This window comes from Scatophagus argus, chromosome 9 (assembly GCF_020382885.2).
Source record: "Scatophagus argus isolate fScaArg1 chromosome 9, fScaArg1.pri, whole genome shotgun sequence".
Taxonomy (NCBI): Eukaryota; Metazoa; Chordata; class Actinopteri; family Scatophagidae; genus Scatophagus; species Scatophagus argus.
The window spans coordinates 18,488,688-18,513,750 of NC_058501.1; the positions used below are offsets into that span (position 1 = coordinate 18,488,688).

The 25,063-nt window shown below is 40.4% G+C and overlaps 5 protein-coding genes across 6 annotated transcripts; all 5 read left to right on the forward strand.

Annotated features, from left to right (window-relative positions):
* Nucleotides 1–24: 24 nt before the first annotated feature.
* Nucleotides 25–2,361, forward strand: apoeb (apolipoprotein Eb). Its single transcript, XM_046399603.1, has 5 exons — nucleotides 25–117; nucleotides 425–490; nucleotides 586–739; nucleotides 878–1,165; nucleotides 1,268–2,361. The coding sequence occupies exons 2-5, from the start codon at nucleotides 448–450 to the stop codon at nucleotides 1,578–1,580; spliced, it is 798 nt and encodes a 265-aa protein (XP_046255559.1). The 5' UTR covers nucleotides 25–117; nucleotides 425–447; the 3' UTR covers nucleotides 1,581–2,361.
* Nucleotides 2,362–7,383: 5,022 nt separating this feature from the next.
* apoc4 (apolipoprotein C-IV) lies at nucleotides 7,384–12,863 on the forward strand (the record flags this gene model as incomplete). Its single annotated transcript, XM_046398536.1, has 6 exons — nucleotides 7,384–7,665; nucleotides 7,769–7,888; nucleotides 7,974–8,027; nucleotides 11,964–12,009; nucleotides 12,128–12,212; nucleotides 12,366–12,863. Coding segments are annotated over 6 exons (771 nt in total), but the record flags the coding sequence as incomplete, so codon positions are not given.
* A 604-nt stretch (nucleotides 12,864–13,467) lies between these two features.
* Nucleotides 13,468–15,158, forward strand: apoa2 (apolipoprotein A-II). The gene is made up of 4 exons (XM_046400376.1): nucleotides 13,468–13,583; nucleotides 13,797–13,841; nucleotides 14,310–14,541; nucleotides 14,709–15,158. Exons 2-4 carry the CDS (start codon nucleotides 13,799–13,801, stop codon nucleotides 14,863–14,865), a joined length of 432 nt encoding a protein of 143 aa, XP_046256332.1. The 5' UTR covers nucleotides 13,468–13,583; nucleotides 13,797–13,798; the 3' UTR covers nucleotides 14,866–15,158.
* A 1,904-nt stretch (nucleotides 15,159–17,062) lies between these two features.
* apoc2 (apolipoprotein C-II) lies at nucleotides 17,063–18,435 on the forward strand. Of its 2 annotated transcripts, XR_006844400.1 has the most exons (5): nucleotides 17,063–17,163; nucleotides 17,467–17,526; nucleotides 17,654–17,813; nucleotides 17,913–18,091; nucleotides 18,148–18,435. XR_006844400.1 is itself a non-coding variant. In XM_046400812.1 (4 exons), exons 2-4 carry the CDS (start codon nucleotides 17,481–17,483, stop codon nucleotides 17,998–18,000), a joined length of 294 nt encoding a protein of 97 aa, XP_046256768.1. In that variant the 5' UTR covers nucleotides 17,063–17,163; nucleotides 17,467–17,480; the 3' UTR covers nucleotides 18,001–18,435. The 2 variants fall into 2 exon arrangements, 1 of the variants encoding a protein (XP_046256768.1); XM_046400812.1 differs by having other exon boundaries at nucleotides 17,913–18,435.
* A 1,838-nt stretch (nucleotides 18,436–20,273) lies between these two features.
* Nucleotides 20,274–23,852, forward strand: LOC124064933 (trypsinogen-like protein 3). The gene is made up of 5 exons (XM_046399842.1): nucleotides 20,274–20,355; nucleotides 20,447–20,588; nucleotides 21,705–21,958; nucleotides 23,163–23,299; nucleotides 23,437–23,852. The coding sequence occupies exons 1-5, from the start codon at nucleotides 20,313–20,315 to the stop codon at nucleotides 23,650–23,652; spliced, it is 792 nt and encodes a 263-aa protein (XP_046255798.1). The 5' UTR covers nucleotides 20,274–20,312; the 3' UTR covers nucleotides 23,653–23,852.
* Nucleotides 23,853–25,063: the final 1,211 nt, after the last annotated feature.

Genomic DNA, 25,063 nt, shown 5'->3' on the forward strand with positions numbered 1-25,063 from the left:
TCCTCCTCCTCCCCCTCCGCGCGACACACGGGCGGCGGCAGCAGCAGCAGCCTCCCGGGACTGTATAAAAGCCCTCAGTGACCGTTCAGGGAGCACAGAGGACGCTCAACCTTTCCGGTGAGTGGGAGGACCACGCAGTGCGCAGAGACCTCTGCATTTTTATTTCATATACCGGTTTATAAAAACTACTTTCTGCTTAGTGTATCTGTATTAAATTCCATCTACTTTTTAAACTTTTATTCTCAGATATGAGCTGTGAAGATATTTATTCCCATTAGTGTGATTGCAAGTTAATGTTTTTCTTTAAAGCATTCCTCTGTTTAGTTTTTAGTCTTTAAAATAGGTAACAACTCTTGGAATTTACACTACATTTGTTTTATGTTGCAACATATCAACTTGCCACCTTTTGCTCTTTAATTCACAGGTGTATTTGTCTTTCCAACAACCATGAAGGCTGTAGCTCTGATCTTTGCTTTGGCAGTCATCACTGGTGAGTGTGCTACTGATCTGGCATTAACTATCATTATTTTCTTAAACTGGACTATTGCATATTCATCCAAGCTTTTCCACATGTTTCCATAACAGGCTGCAATGCCCGTGCTGTGCGCCAGGCTGATGCCACCCCAGTCCGTTGGGAGGAAGCCGTGAATCGTTTCTGGCAGTACATCGACGATCTGAACCAGAAAGCCGATGGAGTTGTGCAGAACCTCAAGGCCTCTCAGCTCAGCAGGGAGCTAGAGTAAGTAATTTTCAATATCAGTCCAGTTGTCCCTTTCCTTCTTCCAGTACTACTTTGCTTTCATCCTTTCCTCTCATTTCCAAACATTACCTCTCATCCTTGTGCTATGCTCACAACCCTGATAACTTCTGCTTCCAGCACTCTGATTACTGACACAATGGCAGAGCTGACAACTTACAGAGAGGACATCCAGACCAAGCTGGTGCCCTACACTGAGACCTCCACTGGCCAGATGACTCAGGACCTGCAGCTTTTGGTCAACAGACTCCAGAGGGACATGGAGGATGCCAAGGAGCGTAGCACTGAGTATTTGGGCGAGCTCAAGTCCATGATGGAGCAGAACAGCGAGGATGTCCGGTCTCGCATCAGCACCTACACTCACAAGCTGAAGAAGCGCCTGAACAAGGATACTGAGGAGATTCGCAAGTAAGTACAGTAGAGGCTTTCATAATGCTCACTGTATATATATATATATTTTACATTTTGTTAAATGTGAAACTTAAATGTGTCATTCTTCTTCACCCCAAGCACTATGACCACCTACCTGGGTGAGCTCCAGTCCCGCACCTCCCAGAATATGGAGACTGCGAGGGAGCACGTTGAGCCCTACGTCCAACAGGCCGGCGAGGTTGCCAACAAGAAGCTGAGCGACATCACCTCCCTGCTGGAGACCCAGGCTCAGGGCCTCAGAGAGCAGCTGGAGGCCGCCGCCCAGGACCTGCGCACCAGTTTTGAGGGCAAGATCGATGAGCTGACAGATCTGCTGTCCCCCTACACTACTGAGATCCGTGAGAAGATCGAGAGCATTGTGGACAAGGTCAAGGAGACGGCCACAGCCTAAAAAGAGAGACTGGTGGTTGTTGAAGGGTTTTTAGATGGTTGGTTGTCCACTTTTTGTAGCAGGAGGGATGTGTAAACCAATGATATCTTAATACCTTGGAAAAGAGGGGAACATGGGGAGTTTAGAGTTACAGATATCTACATTTGGGTGCTCCACTGTTGAGGGTAAGGGGGTGGATGAGATGAAGGAAGGAGGAGGTGTGTAACAAAACAGTCAGCAGATAAACATCTGGGATTTTTTATCTTATGCATAGTCATCCTTTCTTCTTTTATTGACCCCTTTCACTGAACACAAGCACCCCAGTCAGTAACAGCCTTCAAAACAAACTGGAGACAATTATTCGTAATGTGCTTCGCTTTTCTACTTGGAATTAACTGCTCTAGCTGCCTTCCCCTCCACATTTTTATCTTATGTTCCCCACAGTTTGTTTGGTTGTAAATATAACTGCTGAGTTTGAGCCTCATAGGCAGTGATTCTGGACCATATCATCCCTAAATGTACCAAACACAAGTGTCTTTTATTTCAATAAATGCACTGATTTGTTCTAGAGGTGATACCGAACCATCCAAGTGCCCTGTCTGCTTTTCCTGTTGTTCACAGAGAAGTGACTTGTCATGGTTATGATAATCAGTGAGTGTAACGTGCCTGTCTTGTTCAGTCTTCAGTCCGAGTATAGAGCGTGCCTTGTGTCATATGCCCACCATGCTGCTCACTGTAAGCGCACTGCTTGCGGCTGCAGCATTGCCGCACAGTGCTGAGAGAATAAAGAACCTAGAAAAGATGTTCAGTGTCCATTGTTTGTTTCTCTGATCAAACATTAAAGAGTAATCTATCATTTAAGATGAGTTTCAGTTACACTAACAAGATGAGACTTCACAATAGCTGTTTGTAGTCTTTTTAGAAGCTTGACTATAATGATGAAAATATCTAAAAAAATTCCTTGAAGTCTTTTCTCCAAATGTAGCTCAACTTTTAATAAAGCGCCCACGTTATTACAATTATGAAAAGCTATAGCTTTTTTCAACCACCGGCTGCACCTACCCCTCCATTTTGCTTAAATGTACTACTCTTTTCTCTGTCTCCTCCGTACCTACACTCCACCCCAGTCCTCTCCCGTTTCCACCCCCTCCCAAACCGCCACTACCTGTCCCTGGCCTACCGTTTTTCCAGTCCAGACTTGTTAAGATCTTTCCCACATTCCTTTCTCTTGATCCCAGCAGGCATTTGGGAACACGCTGTGTCCCTGATTGAATATTCTTTTATGGTGACACTGCCATGTCTACCTTTATCTCGGCTCATCTAAGACTGAAAGGCATGCATCAGTGCATCAGTACACATGTACTTGCTCAAACATGCCAATAAGACATACACTGAGAGGCATTCATACTGTTTGTAGGCTGTGTGCCCGCATGCATGTTTATCCTGGTGGTCTAGTGGTTAAGGTTATTATTAAACTGCAATGTTTGTCTCTATCAGAGGAACATTGGTTTCACGTCATGCTCCCATGTCACTTCACAGGTTTTTTGTTTGTCTCTGCACTGCCAGTTATTACATATGTGCAAAAATTGTCCAACAACCTATAAAATTGCCATTTTCTCAGACATGTCTTAAAACCAGTTGACCAAAACAAAAACATACACTTACTTTACATTACAGCAAATCCAGTTACATTAGATACAAAGTATATGAGCCCAAAATTACAACATTCAGCTCCTACACATTTGAACCCACCAAAGGGGGGGGGGGGTGGGGGTGGGGGTGGGGGGTCATGATTGTCCTTAACTCAGATCACAAATTGTTATGCTTATGAAACTCAGCAGGATTTTTCCTTTGAAGTGCAGAGCAGAGGCCAGCAGAGGACACCATTTGTCCCGTGTTCGTCTCCTCTCACCTCCTCTCCTCTGACCCCTCTACGTGAATCCATGCTGCACGAAGATGCAGCTGTGTTTTCTTTTTTGGAAGGAAAAAGTACACTATATTAGGGTCATAAAGAAGCACCAGTTCTGTGAGTTTCAAGAATCGAACACACATTTGCAGAAAATAATTTTTATCAAGGTGATAGCTGCTTAATAATTCCTTGTGAGTGTGTGTGTGTAATGAAGATAAAAAAGGTGACTCATAACTCAAAAATTGATATAATATGACTGATAAACCATATAGACAAAAGTATTCAGACGCACCTTTTAATTATTGAATCCAGGTGTGGCATGGGGCTGTTTTTCAGGAGTTGGACTCAGCCCCTCATGTCCAGTGAACGGAAATCTTAATGCCTCAGCATACCAAGACATTTTTCGACAATCCTAACTTTGTGGCAACAGCTGGTTGAAGGCCCTTTTCTGTTCCAGCATGACTGTGCTCCAGTGCACAAAGCAAAGCTCCATAAAGACATGGTTGGATGAGTTTCCTTTGGGATGAACTACAACATAGGTTTTTGTCCAGCGTCAGTGTCTGACCTCACAAATGCTGTATGAATGGGGAAAAAAAACACATAGAAATACCCGAAACCCAAAAGCTTTCTGTTTTCTCCGCAAAGGGGGGAAAAACTCTATATTATGTTCTGTGTATTTAGAATGTAACATCATTAAAGTCCCTGTTGGTGTAATGACCAGGTGTCCAAATATCTTTGTCTATATAGTGTACTTTATGTAGATTAGTATAGATTAATCTATACTGCTGATAACTGTACACGGCACATGTTTGTTAACTGAAGTCTTTTCTCCACAAAACAGCTTCTTAACAAACATGTTTATCCTTTCTGTCTGTGTCAAAGGGCACTGCATGTGAAATGAAAGAGTGACTAACACTCTGACTAGATGTTTGTCTCCGATGATATCATTTCTTTCAGGAACCAGGACCCTCCCCCCTCCTTCAACAGACAAGTGAAACTCCTACAATAAACTGCTCTTGTTAGGATCACTCATGGATGGTAAAAACAGGAAAACCACATGCATCCTGCCAGTTCAGCACTTCTGCTCCTATAGGGTGTCTTCACTCTGAGTGCTGCCCAACAACAACAAAAAAATTCCCAGCAAATTAGCAGGTGGTAGCTAGCCTGTGACTGCTAGTTACCCCTCCAAAAACACCCCTGCAGTGATTTTACCTCTTTATACAGCCCCCCTCTCTCCTCTCTCCATCCTTCCCCTCCCCTTCAGAGCTGGCACACAACATCAGCCTCCACAGGGGCCCTCGGTCAAACACAAAAACAGCTTTTTGTAAGCTTGTTATTGCAAATTGGGAGCACACGAGGCGTGCACTTTCACGCCCTATGCCTCCTACAATTATTCAAGAAGAGCTCGTAATGCACGCAAGCACAAGCTCATGCATAAACCCACTGGCCCACCTCATGACAAAAGAGATGGAGATTTAGTCTTCCACAGGTAATGTGTGAGTGTTGAGGCATGTGAAGACTCATTTAGCTCAACTGAAGGGTGTTCATCAAAGCAGTAGCACTTTAAAGAGCGAGTCATCAGCAACAAACGGGCATTTGGCTCTTTGCAGCAGGGCGTTTGGTGTGAAAACAGAGAAGTTAAGCTGAGACGAGGCCTTCAAACAGCCAGACAGACTTCCTGTGTCTAACTCAGGTCAGAGCGAGCGGTAATGAGGGGTTACTGCAGTTCAAGTGACTGGACTGTTTTTCTGTTGCATGCTAGCTTTCAACATGGGCCACATAAGGCTTTGTCTGACTCACTTCCCTTTTCAGAAAACGAAAGTCTGGAAAACACAGACGTCAAATGGGGCAATGAAGCAGAAAAATACACCAAGAATAGGACAAAACAGAAAAGCAGCCTGCTCGAGAATGCAAGCTATTAGCGAGGCAACATTTAGAATATCATAAATATAATCAAGTGGCCAAAAGAAAAAGGCACTTGTGCTTTTGACTATTTCAATTCAATGTTAATTTATACTACAGAAAATACTGTTTTTTATCTTCACTACAGTTATTTTAGGGCCATGGTTGCTGATGACTTTTCTAATTACTTGATTACATACAAAAATACGATTGCTTTGTTAGAACTTAAAACCACTTAGCAGAATATAAAGGCATTCAGATTATCTCCACCTTGACAAATACAATGGGTACTGCTTTCATGTAAATACATCAATAATAATGATGGAACAATACAATAACACAACATGGACACCAGCCATTCTGCATGATGACTATTGCTGCTTTCACTTTGGATATAAATTTGAATGCAGGACTGTTTTCTTTGTATTGGAGAACTTTTAGCTTCTTTGATGTATGATATGAGTAAAGGATTCGAATGCTGCAAATGTGAAGTTTACAGTAAGTCAAAAACAGAGTATCAGTGCAGATGGAAAACAAATAGGACCACAGAAGAGAAAAAAAGTCATTTTATGGTAAATCTACACCATCTGAAGAATGTGTATCATGCTCACAAACCTGAACAAGTCTGGAGCGGTCGAACCTGATCATGTAACAGTTACTTCATATTAAAATCTTGATATCAAAGTACCAACAAAAAGAAGCTGAGTCTGTGACTCGCCAGCACGTCAGATTCAAAGGAGCTTCCAAGTAGCTCAGGACTATAAGTAATAACTCTATGAGTGCTGAACTATGTTCCTCATGTGTCACATCTCACCTTATCGACCGACACCATCGTTGCTGAGGGACAAACTCTGATCGTTCAGAAGCACTCAGTGCAGAAAAAAGGTCCCTGTGACCGACATCATTTTATATATCCTTATGTTTTCATTACTCATGCATCAACATGAGAAGGATGTTACGAGATACTGTAGTTGGCTTTGGTTTATTATTTTCTTCTAAGAAGAAGAAGAATCAGCTTTATTGACAGTATATATATTTTTTACATACACACACTGAATTCGTCTTCTGCATTTGACCCATCCTTAGTTGAACACACACATGCAACACCCGGCAAATTACATGCAGTGAAACACACACAGAAGCAGTGGGCAGCATCAAGCGCCCGGGGTGCATATATTGGCGGGGGGGGGGGGGGGGGGTTAAGTGCCTTGCTCAAAGGCACATCAGCCGGCTAATGTGGTGGTGGTGGTGGGGGGGGGGCGGGGGTAGGTATTTATCGCATTAATCACTCCACCACACCCAAATTTTTCCTGCCCGTCTGGTGGGGGAATCGAACATCATCACAGTGACTCCTTCACTTTTGTGATTTGTGAATGAACAGAAAAAGCGGCAAATCTTTAGATTTGAGCAGTAAAGTACAAGTACTTCAGATGTGTACTTAAGTAATACACGGATATACTGAAAGCACTCTCCTCTTTGTAAATATGTGAATTATATTTGGATGATGACTTTTATCTGTATTCCGCCTCACCATCAGTGTGCTTGAATTTCCCTCGGGATCAATAAAGCATCTATCTATCTATCTATCTATCTATCTATCTATCTATCTATCTATCTATCTATCTATCTATCTATCTATCTATCTATCTATCTATCTATCTATCTATCTATCTATCTATCTATCTATCTATCTATCTATCTATCTATCTATCTATCTATCTATCTCGTCCTCATCACAGTCACGATCCTGATGCAGTCACACACGTGCTGGTCAGTAAAGTGGGCACAGACGATGCAAGGTCACCACGTCGACTGAAGCCTGGCGGTTTGCGTCAGACTCCAAAAAACCCAGCAGGTTTTATTTAAAAAAGAAGGGACACACACACACACACACACACACACACGTTTTCGGTCTCCTCTCACACGGACAACAGGTATGTTTTACGTTATTCTTTGCGCCACTGCTCGGACATGAGTGAAAATGAAAATGAGTCTTTGTTACTTTCTTAACTTTGGGGCTCTGATGCTGTAACAAACCACAGCGTTAAAAATGATCCACAAACAGTATCCAAACGGTGCTGTCCTGAGCTTAGGGGGGGGGGGCTTATTTCTCAGTTGACAAAAACAGAAAGCCGCGAGTTATTCATTTATAAGAAGCGTAAAGGGAGCTGTCCATTCGCTGCGGTGCTGACGTATGGTGGCGCCATTTTTAAAGACAAAAACAAAACGGTTGTTGCTCTGTCCTCGTCGACCCGTCCCTGTCCCTGTGCTTCCTCCTCAGAGTCACAGCCTCAGGTAGGTCTGTTGTTACCGACGCACTTAAAACTTAAATGCTATACTCCCCCACCCTTCTTCCGTGTTGTGTAACTTTTTGTGTCCGCCGTGATCACCTGCGGAGGCAAAGGAGGAGACCGTAGAGGAGAGACTCTCCATGTTTGGCGGAGAGATGTCTGTGATGGGCAAAAACATGGCTGAGAGGGTCATGGCCACCTTACAGGAAATTAACAGTGAACACCAGGTAGGCGCGCACACGTGCACAAAGATAACACCATGTACGCTTTGAGACTCTTCCGTTAACACGTGGGCTTTGTTGCCCCCCCCAGGAACTGGTTTCAGAGGGTGAGGACCAAGTTTTAGGAAATCTTTCAGTAGACAAGGTGACAGTCTCCAGCCCCCGTGCTCTCTGTATTATATCTCTCTCTCTCTATATATACAATTTGAGTGTAATCTGTGTATTAAGACGTCAAAACATAAAAACATTTTATATAAATTTGGTGTGAGTTTGAGTATTTCTTTATGTTAAGAAAACTTTTTATTGTACTGAATTACTGTGGAAAAGTCTGTTAAGCCTGGAAATGTTTGATATCAATAAATTGACATTTCTGGTCTACGGCCGTGTGGCCTCTATATGTTATACAACTCACTGCAAATAGTTTTCTTCTTAACTGTTTTTTAATCTATTATTATTGACTACTAAACTCTAGTTAAAATTGATGGGTGAAAATAAAATTGATTAGTTGAGATGTGCTTTTCTTTTGTGACAAAATTTGTGTATGTTTTGAAAATTCCTCAAACGAAAGAAACTTTAGTGGAAAAGTAGGATGAATTCAGCCAACTGGCATATTTATTTATACTATTTGCTTTGCTTTTTTTTTCTCCACACAATTATTTTCCCGTGGTATTCTGGTCCATAACGCTCACAGTAAACATAGTAAGAGAAAAGAAAGAGCAACAATCACTGCCAGGTCGACAATCTTAGATATATAATGAAAAGGGCTGTACTGTGTTTTAAACAAAGAGCTGAAAAACCTAATTGCTTCCAAACCTTCCAAATCTAATCTAAGGTGAGTATAAAAAATCATACAGATGGAATATTAACACATTAAAAGAGATCTTTGCTCAACTAAGACATAAACATATTTTCTAGATTTGCAGTTCATTTGAATATGTCTCCTGGTGCAATCAGACGACAATCAGTGTTGCATCACATTCAGATGTGCATCAGTGTTTCATGGCAGTAAAAACCTAATCAAGACATGTAGATAATCAAGTCCAACGTTAATGAGCAGACCTGTGACATATCAAATTTACCGTCTTGTAGAAATCAAGCAATGCTGTGAGTGGATGTGGAAAGTGCAGGATGCTTTGCACATTGGCAGGAGTTAAACTTCTGTTGATTATTCTTGACACGCTATAAATAAAAACGTCCATGAATTCCTGAGTGTGACAGAACAAGTTTGTCCTTATCAGTTAATTAAACAACCACCCTGATCACAATGTTATCAATTTGATTTAAAGTACTTTGACCAAATAATTAGTTTATACTAGGGTCAATATCTTATGAATGGGCACTAAAGATGATCAATTCATCAAAGAATAGCCAGCAGCATTCAGGAGATAATAAGTTATTTGTGTTAATAGCTGGTATCAAAGGGCAAGTGCCAACATGGCTGATTTCCTGCCATTTCACAACTCCTGGGCTAAAGTTACTGTTTATGCTGGGTTAATAATCAACCAGTTGTCCCAGTTCATTGAGATCTGTGATAGAGAGAACAGAGTGATAGAGGTCAGCATCTGGTGCACAGAGGACTGCAATTAATTAAAGAAGCAATTTATCAAACATGGCCAGGATTTTAGTTTCAACCATTCAAAAAAGAAAACAAAGGAACTAACATTATCAACAGAATGTGAAGAAAAAACTGTGCTGATATGATGTCAGTGATTATGATCCATGTATTGTGCTGCATACTGCCACCACCACCTGTAATACCACTTTGTACCTCTAGAGGCGATAGTAAGGTACACCTGATGGATTCAGCTGGGAGGATGAACACAAACAACAAATTTCACAAATTTCCCAAACTCTCTTGCATTAAGTCTAATATGAAAACAAAACAAACTCGTGCAATATCAAGAAAGGAAATATTCTTACACATCTTTTCCTCGCTAAACAGAAAAATACAACCTTACACCTGCCGAATTGAAGTTTTTCCTCTATTACCAAACTAAGACGAGCTTAACTGCTTTGTTAACTCATCCTGCCATGTCATCATGCCAGCCATGTTCACTGGGAGGCTGAGGAGCTGAGTCCCGATGCCAGCTGATGACTCCCTCCGTGATCCGAGGTCACGGTCAGCTATAGGACCACTAGCTTTACAGCTAACTCAGCTAATGGTAGCTACAGCCTATAGCGACGACCAAAGATAACTGCAGCAAACTTTATAGCGAGCAGCAGTCAGCAGTTACACTGGTGAAAAACTTCCCTTTGTGTTTTTGGAGCTCCCTCTGAATTCTTTAATTTTACAAGTCGCTCATTTGAACTAAACTTCACTTAGTTTACGATGCGAAGTATGCTGCTACTCCTTCATTAGTCACTGAGCACATCCTTTCAGCCTGAACATGTTCAGAAATGTGCGCTTTAACTGCTGGATTTGGAGGAAAATCTGCTTCCTGATGTGACTAAATTAGAGGAAACTTGACCATAAGATCAAAGATATTACGTTTGTGTTTTGTCTGCAACCACAAAAATAAAGCTTTTAAATAAGAGCCAGGAAGGGGTAATATTCTTTTCAAGGATTCAAGGATTCAAGGAGCTTTATTGTCATTTCACACACGTAAAACATGAGTGGAATGAAATTAGTTTCCCCGGTCCCAGTATCAGCCCAGTTTCTTAACAAAATAAATATAAATATAAACAATGCTATATAGTATAAAAGTGAAAAGTGAAAAACAGTAGATGATATATATTTTCCAGATTTGCACAGCATACAGAAAAAAAAAACAGACTTCATGCACACCATTTTAACCTTTAACACAACTGTATTCTAACAGCAGAACATAAACATGCTCATTACTCAAATGTCTTGAGTATGTTTTTTAATAACACACACACACACACACACACACACAGTGCAGACGTTTAGAACCCATCACACAATTTAAAAACAAAGACAAATCTTGATCCCATGTGTTTAGACAGCTGTGAGACCAGTTTTGCAGGTGCAACAAAGTCAGGAACTTAGTGTTAAGTTGTTCCCATTCAGAACAAGCAGCAAACAAGAGCCTACAAACTGACAAGATTTAATTGATTCTGCGGTGGACTCTGCCCACTGAAATGCTTTGCTTCGCTGAAAATGTTTATCTATCTTTCACCCACCTCCAGTCTTCACTGAAACCCATATCTCTCTCCCCAGAACAGAGACTTTGACTAGTGTGTATACACATCAGCCCCCGCCAAATGGGTTGAGATATCTGATCCAAAGGGCATTTGGACAGTTCCTGAACTCTGTCAATGTTGATCTTGAAAAGACATCAAGAGTTCAGGATCTGCAGATCACAAGGGTGTCTTAACGTGAATACCAACGTTAACATTGTAATCCAGCTCACATTTAACAGGGGAAAGACAAAACAAATCACAGCAGTACCTGTGATGGATAAATGACAAGCAGACTGTTGTGAAAGTTTAAAGAAAAGCCTAAATTAAGCTCTCTAAATGCTTCTCAGTTGACTTATCTGTCCATTTTCTGTCTTTGGACACATGTAACGGTTAAAAGAGGTGGACAGAGAGAAAATGCACCCATACTTTGTGTTTGTAACTGTGTGCGTGAATCAGTGACCTGTTGCTTTGATGTCTGTCACATTTTTGTCAAAGAAAAAAGAAAAAAAGAAAAGAAAACAACACAGCGAATGATCACCCGATCTCGATCAATGTACACACGCTGTTGTCTAATACAAATAAAGTGGTCCGATAACACTTGTTTCATTCAACTTCTGTTGACCAGAGAGAGGAAAAGGTAAAAAATACCCTGTGTCACTGCTTTGCATATGTGTGTTGGAATGTTGATGAAACAAATTCTGTTTTGGAATCAGTGATTTTATTTGTCATTATGATGATTTTTAGAGTTGAATCAGGACTGGATTGATGGAAAACAATATACTTTAACATAATTTGCCATCAACACAATAGGTTGTAGCTATGGCATCTATTCGGAACTGTAATTAGATCGAGCTTGCAGATTTTGGGAGTACAAAAATAATATTATGACAAATGAACTGCTGATAAGTTTCGTTTCTCTCCTCTTTGGTTGTGGCAGATGCATGTGAAAGAGCTTGTGCTCAGTCTCATCCTGCTAATGCAAGGTATTGCTTTAAGAAGAACTATCCGACATCTTCAGTCTCAGTCTCGGTTCCTTTATGTCTGAGCTTGTCCCCAGTTTTATTTTTGCTCTTCTCCACTGACAAACATCCTCCTTTGCAGCATGTGGCCCACTTTTGGCCCAGACGGCAGCCCCAGACCCACCTGACTCTCCCGGAATACTGCAGAGGCTGACAGAGAGAGCCAGGTATTTCTACAAGCACTCTGCTCATCATCTGTCTGCAACTTAATGCAAGACAAGTTGGACTTTTCTGTAAATGATTGCCAGTTATCACAATTGTTAGAATATTTTTGTTTTTGTGCACATCAACATGTTTATGTGTGCTTGTTGTGTGTACAGGGAAGCCAAAGCTAAAGTCCAGGATTTGGGGGGAACAGTGCTGGACTTTGTTGGTGCTTACTACGGAGACCACATCCAACCAGTGACTGACACCTATGTTGAATGGGCCTCTGATATCAAAAGCTCTGCGTGGGAGAAGATCCAGACAACTTTTGATAATTATATGCCAAAGATGGCAGACTAGTCCAGCTGATCAGCCACCACAATAAAACTAAAGAAAAGCTGTCAATAAAATTATATTCTTATCACATGACATCACAGATTTCTAACAGTCTCTGCTGAAAATCATGTTTTAAGGTTTCACCAAACTTTGCCGCTTGTCAAAATGTCAAATACAGAAAGAATCAAATTAAGCTACAGTAAAACCCAAAGAGCTCGAATTGCTTCTGTAGTTCGTGCCGTGTACTAACAGCTTGTACTGCAAGAAAGGCAACGAGAAAAGTTAATATCACAAGAGGTTTTGCTACTGAATGAATAAATGTTCTCATCTTTTCATGACCGTGACTGCTGCTGCTGTGATCATTAATGTCTCCTAGAAATTAAGACATATGAAGAAAAGGTAGAAGGAAAACATTTAAATCTTTTTTTTGAACCTTTAGCACCCTGCGTGCAGTTTTTGTCAGCATATTAAGGTGAAAGGTCAGGGCACAGATCCCAGGATGCTTTGCTCAGCACAGTGTGTCTAGACAGGTCCTGGTTGATTAACCTGCTGACCATTTGACTCTGATCTGACATTGTAAAGTTATTCTGACTAGCGTATCTTTTTATTGCAGCAGGTAACAACATACAAGCTGCTTTTTTTTTTTTTTTTTTTTTTCTGGCCATATGGGGTGTGAAGATCATGACACACAGTACATGCACTATAACGCTTTGCACGTCACATATGGAGTATCAGGAGGGCTCTGAGTGCATTGCCATATGAATACAGATAAACTTACATTTGAGCAGCATTGCATAACCACTCAGTCATATTTCAACATATAGTATTTAAAGTGAATATCATGTACGCTGGACTTTGTTTAGGTGAACGTGTGTGTGTGTGTGTGTGTGTGTGTGTGTGTGCATGAGGGTGTGTAGGTGTGTGTATGCTCATCAGATGACGTTTGTTTGCAGTCCTCCCCTATATCATCCTGGCCAGATGTGAGCTCCGAGTTACAGACAACTCGCCTTCAGAGAAGACTGTCACTTCTTGGATCTGTACATCAAACTCAGCAGCAGGTAATTACTCTTCTCAATGCCCGCAGCCTCTCTTCTGAACAGATCTGTGTTATAAAACATTTAGGCACTTGATTTTTGCATTCAGCGTTTGCAGTTTTCCCAGCTCGTTTATCATTTGCTAATGTTAAAATGTCAGATGCAGAAAAGAGGAATATTGACTCACCAAAAGGAAAGTTCAGTTTTGAGATTTTTCTTTTTTTGCTTTTGTTTCAGAGATGAATGCAAAATTTGCCCTGGCACTGATCCTCACTCTGCAGGGTAAGGCAACACACAAGTGCAATCTGAACAGCTGCAATGTATGGATTTGATTTGCAACTAAAGCTTCACTATGTGACTATGCAAGACCTGTTTGAAGCAGATGAGTTTAAATGCAAGTGCTTTTTTCTTTTACACTGTGTACATTCCCTCCTGTAAAAAATTACAATATAATTCATGTGTTTTCATTGCATTCACATTTGTTACATGAATTTACTGGTTGCATTGCTGGCTTTGGCGCTGCTTTGTCTGAGCTGTTGCTGTGAATGCTAGTCAAAGGAATCCGACACGGTTACTGTACGAACAGTCAAAAAACAAGATCTGTTTGACACATTCACATACAAACACAAAAACTGCTTTGATAATTTTACAGGCCTTTTAAATTAACATCTCCTGATGACCTTTTGACTTTTTCTCATCTATTTTTTTACTGTTATTCTTTACAATACTACAATTATGATTTCATTTCAGTCTCCTTGAGCCTGTGCGAAATCCCTGCACCATCACAGGAACTTGTTGATAAGTATGATAGCATGAAAGCTACGTTCTACAAGAGGTTGCTGAATCTCTACAAGAAGCTGCAAGATGCCAGTGCTCCTTACGTGGAGTCAGCCAGTACAAGTGAACATGGACAAAATGTCAGAAACTTCTTTGAGGAGTTGCAGACCAGGCCAGGATTCCAAGCCTTCGTCAAAGTTTCCACGTGAGTGTTGACCCCGTATTGTTTCATTGAATAATGTTGAGAAATGTGTCCATCTCACTTGCAAATTTGAAGTGAAAATATTAGAGAGACAGAAAAACAAAGCTAGGTGATGAATCTTTTTACCATGGATATGTCTTTAAGCGCTCTTTCTTCTCTGATTTGTGCAGTGGCGTCGGTGAGGAGGCAGCTCCCCTGGTGGAAAAGGCACGCGCAGCACTGCTGGGTGCGTATGAACACTACCTTCGCCCTTATGTTGGCACAGAACTGAGCAACGGGATCGACCACGTCAAGACCCACCTGGACACATTCATGCCTGCTGAGTAAAGACAACCAACTGAGGGAAACTGCTCGTTAGCAGCCTGTAATCGATAGATCATAGAAACTACACCAGCTTAGGTTAAGAAGAGCAATGTACAATGCAAATACAATCATTTGCCTCTTTTCAAATTAACATTCTTGAAAAATTGTGCAGTTAAAAGTGTTAAAAGGAGGACAAACATGTCGACACCACCTATGCAAATTGTGCATGTACAAGTATTTTGTGTTTGATACACTAACCAAAGTGTGATTGTGTATGTATGTGTGTGAGTGTGTTCATTAAAATGAACTAGAATCTATCTGAGCTGTGCTTCTTCATTTAGAGACCGAAGGCTCACTTCCATTGTTAATATCATAAAGCTTAATTTCTCCTATTGTATTATTTTATGAGCAGAGCAAAAGTTATTCCAGACTCCACTAATCATTGTGCAATAGCAAAATAATGGTGAAATACACAAGGATCATTCAATCAAACATACTGAAAGTATTTGGTTTCAAAGATCAGCTGCTACTTTGATGTATGAAGCTGGTAGACTGAGACACATAAATTTTGTTTTCTGTACTTTGAACAGAGCTCAGATTCATTGACCTCAATGAATCACAGCTCACTGAAGCATGTCTTTTATGTAGTGTTAACAGGAGATAATTGAGGTAGTTTTGAATGATGGCATGTTGTGCCATCATCATCAGAGCAGCAGGATGCACTAATTCTTCATTTGTGGCTCATCTCAGACTTTTTACACCTTTTTAACATTTTGATTAAATAAATTAGATATGACTACTGTGTAATTATGATATTCAAGACATGTTACAGAGGACACAACTGATAGAATGTCATGCAGTTGTTCCTATAAGCATCCGCAGTGCTGTTATGCGGCTTATAAAGTCATCTGCAGCAGGGACGGATGAGCCAATGAAAATCGGTGACTCTCTGACAGTTTGAATCCTACTTCTGCCCACGAGCGTCCTCAAACTGATCTGAGCTCTCTGATCACAAACAGCATGACATGTGAGGCTGGAGCACATGATTGGCAGGGATGTTTACTGGGACCACAATGAACATGTGTAGCCAAACATGATCAAAACTGAGACTTTAAACCTGAGAAACTCCTGATAGGTTCATTAACTTTATGTGTGAAGATTGATGATTAATAGATAAAAATTATGTTGTTAAGTTATAGGAAAAGAAATTTTAAGCTCCCATAAAAGCTCCCCGTGTCTTGCAAGTTTTCTTTCTCCATGAATTTCACAATGAATGTTTCACATTAGACCAGAAACATCTAACTGATCGTTCTGCTTAACCAGAACCACGATATTTACCTCAGTATACGACCCAAAGCTAAGAAGAGGCAAAAAGAAATAAAATAAAATAAACAAGTTAATAAAAAGAGTAAATAAAAATTAAAAATGTACTTTTTTGCATAGAGTATAAACAACAAAATAAATCAGTCACATGAGCACAGCAAAAACAACAGAAAAAAAAAACCAAAATCAGAAGGTCTTTGTACTCACAGTTTGACTTGAAATCAAAGAGCACACTGATGAGTACATGTTGAGCAGACAAGAAGATGAGGTTCTATTTCTCCAACCTAAAACATAAAAACATAAAACGTAAATTCCAAATTAACCTCCATAAAAATCAAGGAGCTGGGAGGTGCCTTTTGGCTCTCACTCAATAAATTCTAATCTAGCTGGCCCAAATATTTCATAACCTGAATCAGCTGGATGACGTGTTCGAAACACTCTTGACTTCTGACCATTGTATTAGGACTTAGGACTCTTGAGATGTGACATGAACGCATCACCAACATTATGCAAGTAACCTACACTTGCAAGTGCTACCTTATGGAGGTTGTGAACAGGGCAAGGAGGAAGAATGTGCTGCGTGAAGGTACTACTGACCGAATCGATGAAGAACAATTGACGTTGGTGCGTTCAGAGTTAGAGACACGTATGTTTAGTGTGTTAGTATACCAACATGAGGCTCCTTTCAGGCCCCATGCATATAAAGTCAGATTCCTAAGTGGCTTTTGATTACGTCTAAAGCCCCCTTTGATGCTTCATTCACATCCTCCTGCTTACAGAGATAGCCATAATGTCTGTTTTATCAAGACACAATCAAGACTCAGCGTCACACATAATCACACCAACGCATACCAGGCAACAGCTCAGGTTTATCTACCACAGAGTGCACTTTGGCTCCGGGAGCAACGAGTCAACACATCGCTCCTATATAAACAGTTCAGTCCAGTGGTGCCTCTTACTCTGATTTCTTCAACACAGTCATTTTTGGAGAAGAATAAAGTGAGTACTGACACTTTTACTTCAGTTATTGAATGTGATAGACTGTTACGGTCTTAGAAATGTATGAATATTACGTAAGGTGCAAAATCATTTGAAAGAAGAAAATTAAGATTTAAAGCTGTATGTTCAGCAGAACCGGAAGAAAGAAAACCTGAAAGAGTAAAAACAAGGCTATTCATATATAGACAGTTAATGTCAATGCAAATCTATCGGTTAAACTTAGTCGGAGAAATATGAGAATGTCTCACCCTAGTGGGTAAAGTGGGTTAAGTTTTAAATGTTTGTTAATTCTTTTCCTCACAGACACGAGTGGCACCATGAATAAGCTGCTGGTCGTTACTGTGCTGGTTGCACTCCTCGCTAGTAAGTGCTTTCTCAGGCCATGAAACTGAATTCAGAAGATCTTAAATCTTTTGTGAACAGTGTATGTATATACTGTTTTCTCGATTAAATGAAGTAACCTTTGACCCCTCTGACCTGTTGTGGGCAGGCGCCGAAAGCTTCCGCGTGCTGAGGCAAGCTGAGGAGGAGGAGCAGGGCACCGTGACCAAGATCACCAGTGCCGCCAGGTCCTACTACAACAAAGCTGTCAACACCGCCAGTGAATATCTGGAAAGCGCCAAAGGTCTGAAACTGGAGGAGAAAGCAAAGTAAGAAATTTACTTTACTGATGCAGCAAAAAAAACAAAACATTTTTTTATTTATTTTATTTTTATTTTATTATTTCTCTTTCTGTCTGTCACCCACAGGAATTTTTACTCTGATGCCACCACAATTATGGGCACCTATTTGGGCATTATGCAAGATCAGGTTTACCATTTCTTTTCCACCCAGTAATAAATAACAACAACAAAAAAGATTTCCAAGTAACTCCAGTGGCATTCTTAACTCGTATACGTCACCCAAGCCCCAAACAGCATCTTGAAAAATATCGGACATCGTGGTGTTTGTGGTGATTTCTTGGGCCAACGCACAGGTGGAAAATGTTGCTAACCACCCAACTGAGACTGTAACCCTTTGAGGAAAAAACAGCTTGCACAGTTGAACTGGACAAAACAACTTGGCGGGCACAAGCACAGGAGTGTGCTGCATCTTATCTTGCACCAATAAATTTTCCCAGGGGTCTCAGAATTCTAAAAGACCTGAAAATAATGCAAATATTATTACTCTATCGCCATCTTCTGGTCTTTCCTTTTCCTTGTAGTTAACAGTCACCTCTGAATAAATTGAAATAGTTGTGTCATATCTTGAAATAAAATATTTATACAAAAACACTGTTGTCTGTGGTTGATAAATTTAAATTTTGTTTACAGTTTGATATGACAAATTGTGCAGATTTCTCTTGTCTCTGTGACCTGCTGTTCGTTAGATCTTGCCGATGCAAAGGATCACATGTTTATGTCTGTATGAATCCGTAATGAGGCACCAGACTTTTATCAGCTGAGGCAGCAGCAGAACAGACGCTTCTGTTGCAATTAATAATGGATTAAAAAGAAACAACATGTAAAATGTGAGCTCAGAGAAACCGACAGAGTTGAATATACACCAAAGACTACGATGTTTGTTTTGTGGATTCTGAGAATGATGCAAGATTGCTGTGATTTTTAATTAATCTAGAAATCTACAACATGTGGCCTCGTTTGAAGCCTAAACTGAGAGAAACAAAAGAGATAAATGTGTTTTTAAGTATCATCTTTTTAAGTTGTTACAAAAGATCTATACTCTATCAGACAGACAGGAGACAAACGACACATTTTTGTGTATTTCAAGAATGACGGTACTCTTAAACAACAACAAAAAAAATATATACTACTCCTACTACCTTTACTATAAACTACTGCAAATATACAGGCACATACTGTAATTTGTAAAAGCAATTCTCAGCCAGTGGTGAGCTTCATATTGCCATCGAGTGGACCAAACGATTAGATATTTTATTTTATTTTGATTTTTAATTTGCTTTTGTAATTTACAATGGTATTTTTTTATATCTAACTGTGCTCAAAAATTCATATGAATAAAACATCAAATTTAAATGAAGAATTTTTATGACTGTCTGAATATCATCATGCCAATCGCGACACATCATCAGGTGGAAACAAATGTGTTTCGCTGCTGGTAACCAACTCAGATGCAGTGACATAAATGGATTGGTTTTTATTGGTTTTTGATATAAAAAAAGTGTCGTGGGAGACGAACCTGCACCTTAAATCAATGACAATCGGAAACCATTAGGGCCTCTAATAGTCCACACCTCTGTCTTTCTACACAAGGTTTCAAGATGGAACAAATTAGTCAGAACTATTGTATTACTATTCTATTTGGACATTTCTTTCCAATGTATGGACTCAGGATAATTAGTAACTGCTATGACAAAGCCTAATAGGGAACCAATCAAGTCAACAAAACAAATGAACCAAACAGATCTTTTTTTGTCAAAAGTATCAACAAAACATATGGTCATTGAGAATTTAACTTTTTGATCAGTTGTTACTTAATCTAACACAAATGTACTTCAGTCATGGCACTTGCAAATATTATGGTTTCCCAAAAGGCCAGTCAGAGTTATGCAATGTATGGTACTTTCAGACAATTATTTTAAAAATTGCAACACAGTGAAATATTAACTTTATGCAGTTTGCATAATGTCTCCACTCTTATCTCGTTTATCAGTACTTCCTGTACTGCTACCAAAGCTTTACTCATTAATCTCTGACACCATTGGTCATTTATAGAGCAGCACTGTAGACTAACTGTAAAAAATGGTTAAGTTAATATAAGCCACCATAACCCAAATCAGATTTTTGCTAATTGTCCACCTATGCAGACAGAAACTTCACCAAGACACAAAAACCGTAAATGGACTCTATTACGGTAAATCTCAACAGTATCTTTCACGTAGCATAAATGAGATCTTGTCCTCAGAAAAGGAACAAAAGATTACTGTTAATAAGGTGTGTCACTTGAACTAAATGTGCAACAGAGATATTGAAAAGTTCTTTGATAAGGTTATCACAAAGGTTACTGCTGAACTGGAAATGATGCTGGAAAGTAGTAAAACTGTCTGTTCCTCCCATAATGCTTCACAAAGCTTACAGGTATAAATAAGCAAGACTAAACTAGAGGAAACAACACAACTGAGACACAGCATGAATCTGAATCTCTTTCTAGCAATTGCTTTGGGGATCGCAGGTAGAAATTTACGGTGCTGTGCTTTAAAATAAAATAAAAGAACGTCAGAGTGGACATTTATTTTGTCTTTGATCTTGTGTGTGTGTTACAGGAGCAGCACCTCTAGGGGATGACAGGGTGTGCCAGCCACACTCCAGACCCTGGCAGGTCTATCTTCATGGTGGAGGACGGTTGTGCAGCGGAGCTCTCATCGACAAATGGTGGCTAGTAACCTCCTTTGAATGTGCACCCACGTAAGTACTGCTGACTATATGAAAACTTGCTGTTGTACTGATGTTGAATTTAAGAGCTAATTCTGGGTGTCTTGTTCCAGTGTGCTGAGATAATTCTTTTCAGGGTCATTCAAAAGAGAAATTTAATGTACAAATTTGCAGCTGCAGTAAAATCACTTTTGGGCTTGGTAAAACCTGGCTGAGGTGCTTGATATATTTGGCTCTGCTAGAATCCAGAATTCAGCCATGCATTATGCAAAACTACCATTTTTTTTGTAGGCGACTTTAAATTCAACTGCTGCAGCCTCAAAAAAGTGATTCATGTACAGCTCAGACATTTCTGTCAGCTGTTTTTACCATTTTGTAGCAGTGCACATGCAGTGCTACATATTAAATAAATCATGTCAAGAGAATACTTTATAATCAAACAGGTCAATCAGCATGCAGAGATGTAGCTTAATACATTACATGGAAAAGAATATTGTGACATCTACCTTTTCATTACTGAATTCAGGTGTGGTATTGGGTTGTTTTCAGAGGTTGGGCTCGGCCCCTTACTTCCGGTGAAGGGAAGTCTTGATGCTTCAGCATGTCAAGACATTTTGGACAATGCTATGCTTCCAACTTTGTGGCAACAGTTTGGGGAAGGTCCTTTTCTATTCCAGTATGACTGTGTCCCAGTGCACAAAGCAAAGTCCATAAAAACATGGTTGAATGAGTTTGGTTTGGAAGAACTTGACTGGACCACACAGAGTCCTGACCTCAACTCCATCCAACACCTTTTTGGATGAACTGGAGCGAAGACTGTGAGCCAGGCTTTTTCGTCCAACATAAGTGCCTGACCTCACAAACGCTTTACTGCATGAATGGGCAAAAATTCCCACAGAAATACTTCATAAAATCTTGTGGAAAGCTTTCCCAAAAAAAGTGGAAGCTGTTGTATCTGCAAGGGAGGGAGACATAGTCTACTCCTCTCCCAATACTTTTGTCTATATAATTATCTAACTTCATAGTAATCATGCCTCATGTCTGATAGGGCTTACTGTTCTTTAGTCACAGAACTGTTTCTGCCTGAGGTCTGAAAGGTCTGAGCTATGCTTAATAAATTAGAACCTCTCTCTTCCCCTGTCCTTGCAGACCCTACAGCACCATTGCATCTCTTGGGGACCATGACATTACTGTGGAGGAGGGCACAGAGCAGCACATCCGAGTTGCTGAAGTGATCCGTCACAGTCCCTACCGATCACCCTTCCACAGTCTCACAATGGTCCGTCTGATTGAACCTGCCCGCTTCACCCAGTACGTCCAGCCCATCCCTCTGCCCAGTCGCTGCGCACAGCCGGGAGACACCTGCTATGTCAGCGGCTGGGGATCCACCATCCCAAATCAATGTAAGTGGATTTAAAGGTGCTGCTGTGGCTTTTACATCTCATTAACTTGTCACATGAGAATTTAGTATAATTGCAGCAAAGCCAGTGCTTCATAATCCAGTACACAAATCTGACCTACAATGAAATGAGTCATTTCAGAACAATATTACTGGAGGCATTATACATCACATCACAGATATGTATATATTGTGTGTACTCTTACTAACATGCATAAGTTACAATGAGCTAAATACTCTAATAATATGGTGCTGTGTTTGCAGTTTTTTTGTCCATGGGAGCTGTAGGCCTTTTTTATTTCTGTGCCTAAACTTAGCTAAACTTAACTTTGTTAAAATCGTGAGGATAACCAGCACCTGTAGAGCCATGCTGCTAGCTGCTAATGAAATGTTAACGTTCTAATTAGACTTAAGACTGCTAAATCATTCTAACCTGTAGCACAAAAATGCTGCCAGTATTAGACAGGATTAATTCAATTGAAAGACTCGAAGCAGCTCAGAATATATCATGTAATAAGAAACTCCCATTCTGTTGTTTAACAGCACAAAGAAGAACCATTTCATTTTAAGTACTACACAACTAAGTGGACCTTCACTCCAGAAAATCCTTATTTCTATTAAAGTGAAATACATTATTGCAATGTTACTGGCCTTTTTAAGACTAATGCACATGGAGTGACAGCAGAGAGCACGTAGCACCACTCATTTATAGAACATTTAGGCTTAATAAAGAGAAACAAGCACAAGTCACCATGACTCAGGGGAACTTTGGATTCTGATTACCAGGTAGTTATGTATTTGCTAAAAAGCTCATCAATATTCTGGTCATTGCAGCTCTAACAAGGCATGAATGTTCTGTTTTAATAGCAGCTAAAAATAGCTTTCTTTAATCAGAGGAGTTTCTAATTGGCTGTCAAAATACCCAGTCAGTGATCAACACTGATTAAAAGAGGTAGACCTTGAAAATGTCAGCTTACTTAAGTTTAAGATTTTATGCTCAAGAAGAAGAAGCGAGAAGTGGTAATGCATTGAAACGGGAAGTAATGCATAGAGCCAGGAAGCTTTTGTTAAGACGGAGTGGCAGATCGATGGTACAGTATAGACTGCATCACCAATAAACTGTACTCGAAATTCAGATGAGACGATTTAGAACAGGCTGCTTAGTTTGAACGAATCAGATTATTAACCCTCCTCTTTCTTTGAAACAGATGAGCTTTCCCCCCTCCTGAAGTGTATAACTGTGCCTGTTGTGGATGACCGGACTTGCATGAACACGTTCCCTGAATTCCTGTACTGGAGCATGGGCATGATCTGCGCTGGTCAAGCAAACACAGATAACTGCTTGGTGAGCACGGTCGCTGCTACAAAAACTGTTGATCAGACTGCAGTGTGTCTCACCTCCACGTCTCATGTGGTTCTTACTCTAACCTGTCTTCTGTCTCTCTTTCCTCATCCGTCCTCCCTGCCTGCCTGCCACTGAAGAACGATCACGGCAGTGTGATGGTGTGCGATGGCCAGCTGCAGGGTGTGCAGTGGTTCCTACATGGCTGCAGTGACCCAGCTGATCCCAGCGTCTACACCAAGCTGTGCTTGTACAATGACTGGATCAAAAGTGTTATGGGCAATTATGGACCCACCCCTCCAATGATAACAGCATCACACAGCAAAGAGGATCTCAAAGAGCATCGGACTGCTTAACTGAGAAGTGAAACTGTGCTCAGATCCAAAGTTTAGCAGTTGCCCTTTCAGCCAAATAAGCAAGACATAGCACTGCTGCAGTTCAGGAGAGCAATTCTGTATAGGTAAGATCAACTGACTTGTGAATGCAACCCATTTATCTGTATGCAAGTTCAAAAATGAAGATAAAAACAACAAAAAATAAAGATGACGTGTTCTCAGACACTGCGTTTTCTTTGCATGTTTTAGAACACCTGTTCATGTGTGATTACTTTCCCCCCTATGCCTTCACAAACAGCTATTAGCCAGTGCTAATTAGCTCAGATTTGTTTTAATCTTATTTATTTATTTTTTACAGTGGATCATAATTTCACATATGCGATATCAGACGTTACTGTGTAATAAGACAGCTGTTTGCAAACAAGTCTGCCATATCAGTTTAATAAGCTGTAAGTACTCATATCAGTGTTGTGGGTACAGCTTTGTCTGCTGCCCAGAAGTGGACAAAAAGATCAAATAATGGAGACTTGATGACGTGAAACTTTTCAGTAATTTGGCCAAGACATATGATAGCATCAGTAACAGCAAACTAAACTTCATGTTTTACAGATGTTGTTGTCATTTGGGGAGCAGAAAAAGACTGGAAATGAGATGTGTTGGGGAATTTCATATTGAGTAAAAGCTCCTAAATGACAAAGACTGAGCAGCATTAATATAAAGCACCACTAGATGGCAGTAAAGCTCAATAATAAACATCGTGCCAAAGTCTTAAACGCACAGAGAGAGAAACAGACAGACATCATGACAGCGTGGACAGGTGACATTTGCAGGGTTTTGTGTGAAGTCTGATCTGAGATTTGAACTGTGCCATGATATCATGTTTGCAAAAGTACGTTATAGCAAAATTCACAAGGATCTAATGTGTCATTACAGCGAAATGCCAAATACAAAGGAACTGGAGAACACACGCATGGGGGGCGTATAAGCATACACACACAAAGCACGGACACTACACAGATACACAAAGTCAACTACACACATATGAACACACTCACACTTACATGAAAAGTGACTGACAGCTGTGTCCATAATCACCCAGGCAGCTGGACATAGGGGCCACTCCACCATCTGTTCGAAGCATTTCTCTCCCATTCCTCACCCTCTCTCCCCTTCTTCTCCCACCTCGGTGGGAGACAGAAGGCAAACTGAGGAGCTGACTCTGGTAACTGGGATGTCACTTTAGAAAGCAGTGTGATACTAATTGGTGTGGGTTTTAAGATCTGCTGTCTGTGTTTGTTTGTTCTCTCGATTTGGATAGCAGTTGTTTGTAATTCTGGGGGATTTGACAGACACCAGCAACAGTGACTGTGTCAGTGATTTGTAGCTTTTGCAATAGATACTTCACTTATTCCCTTGGGAAGGATACTGAAAA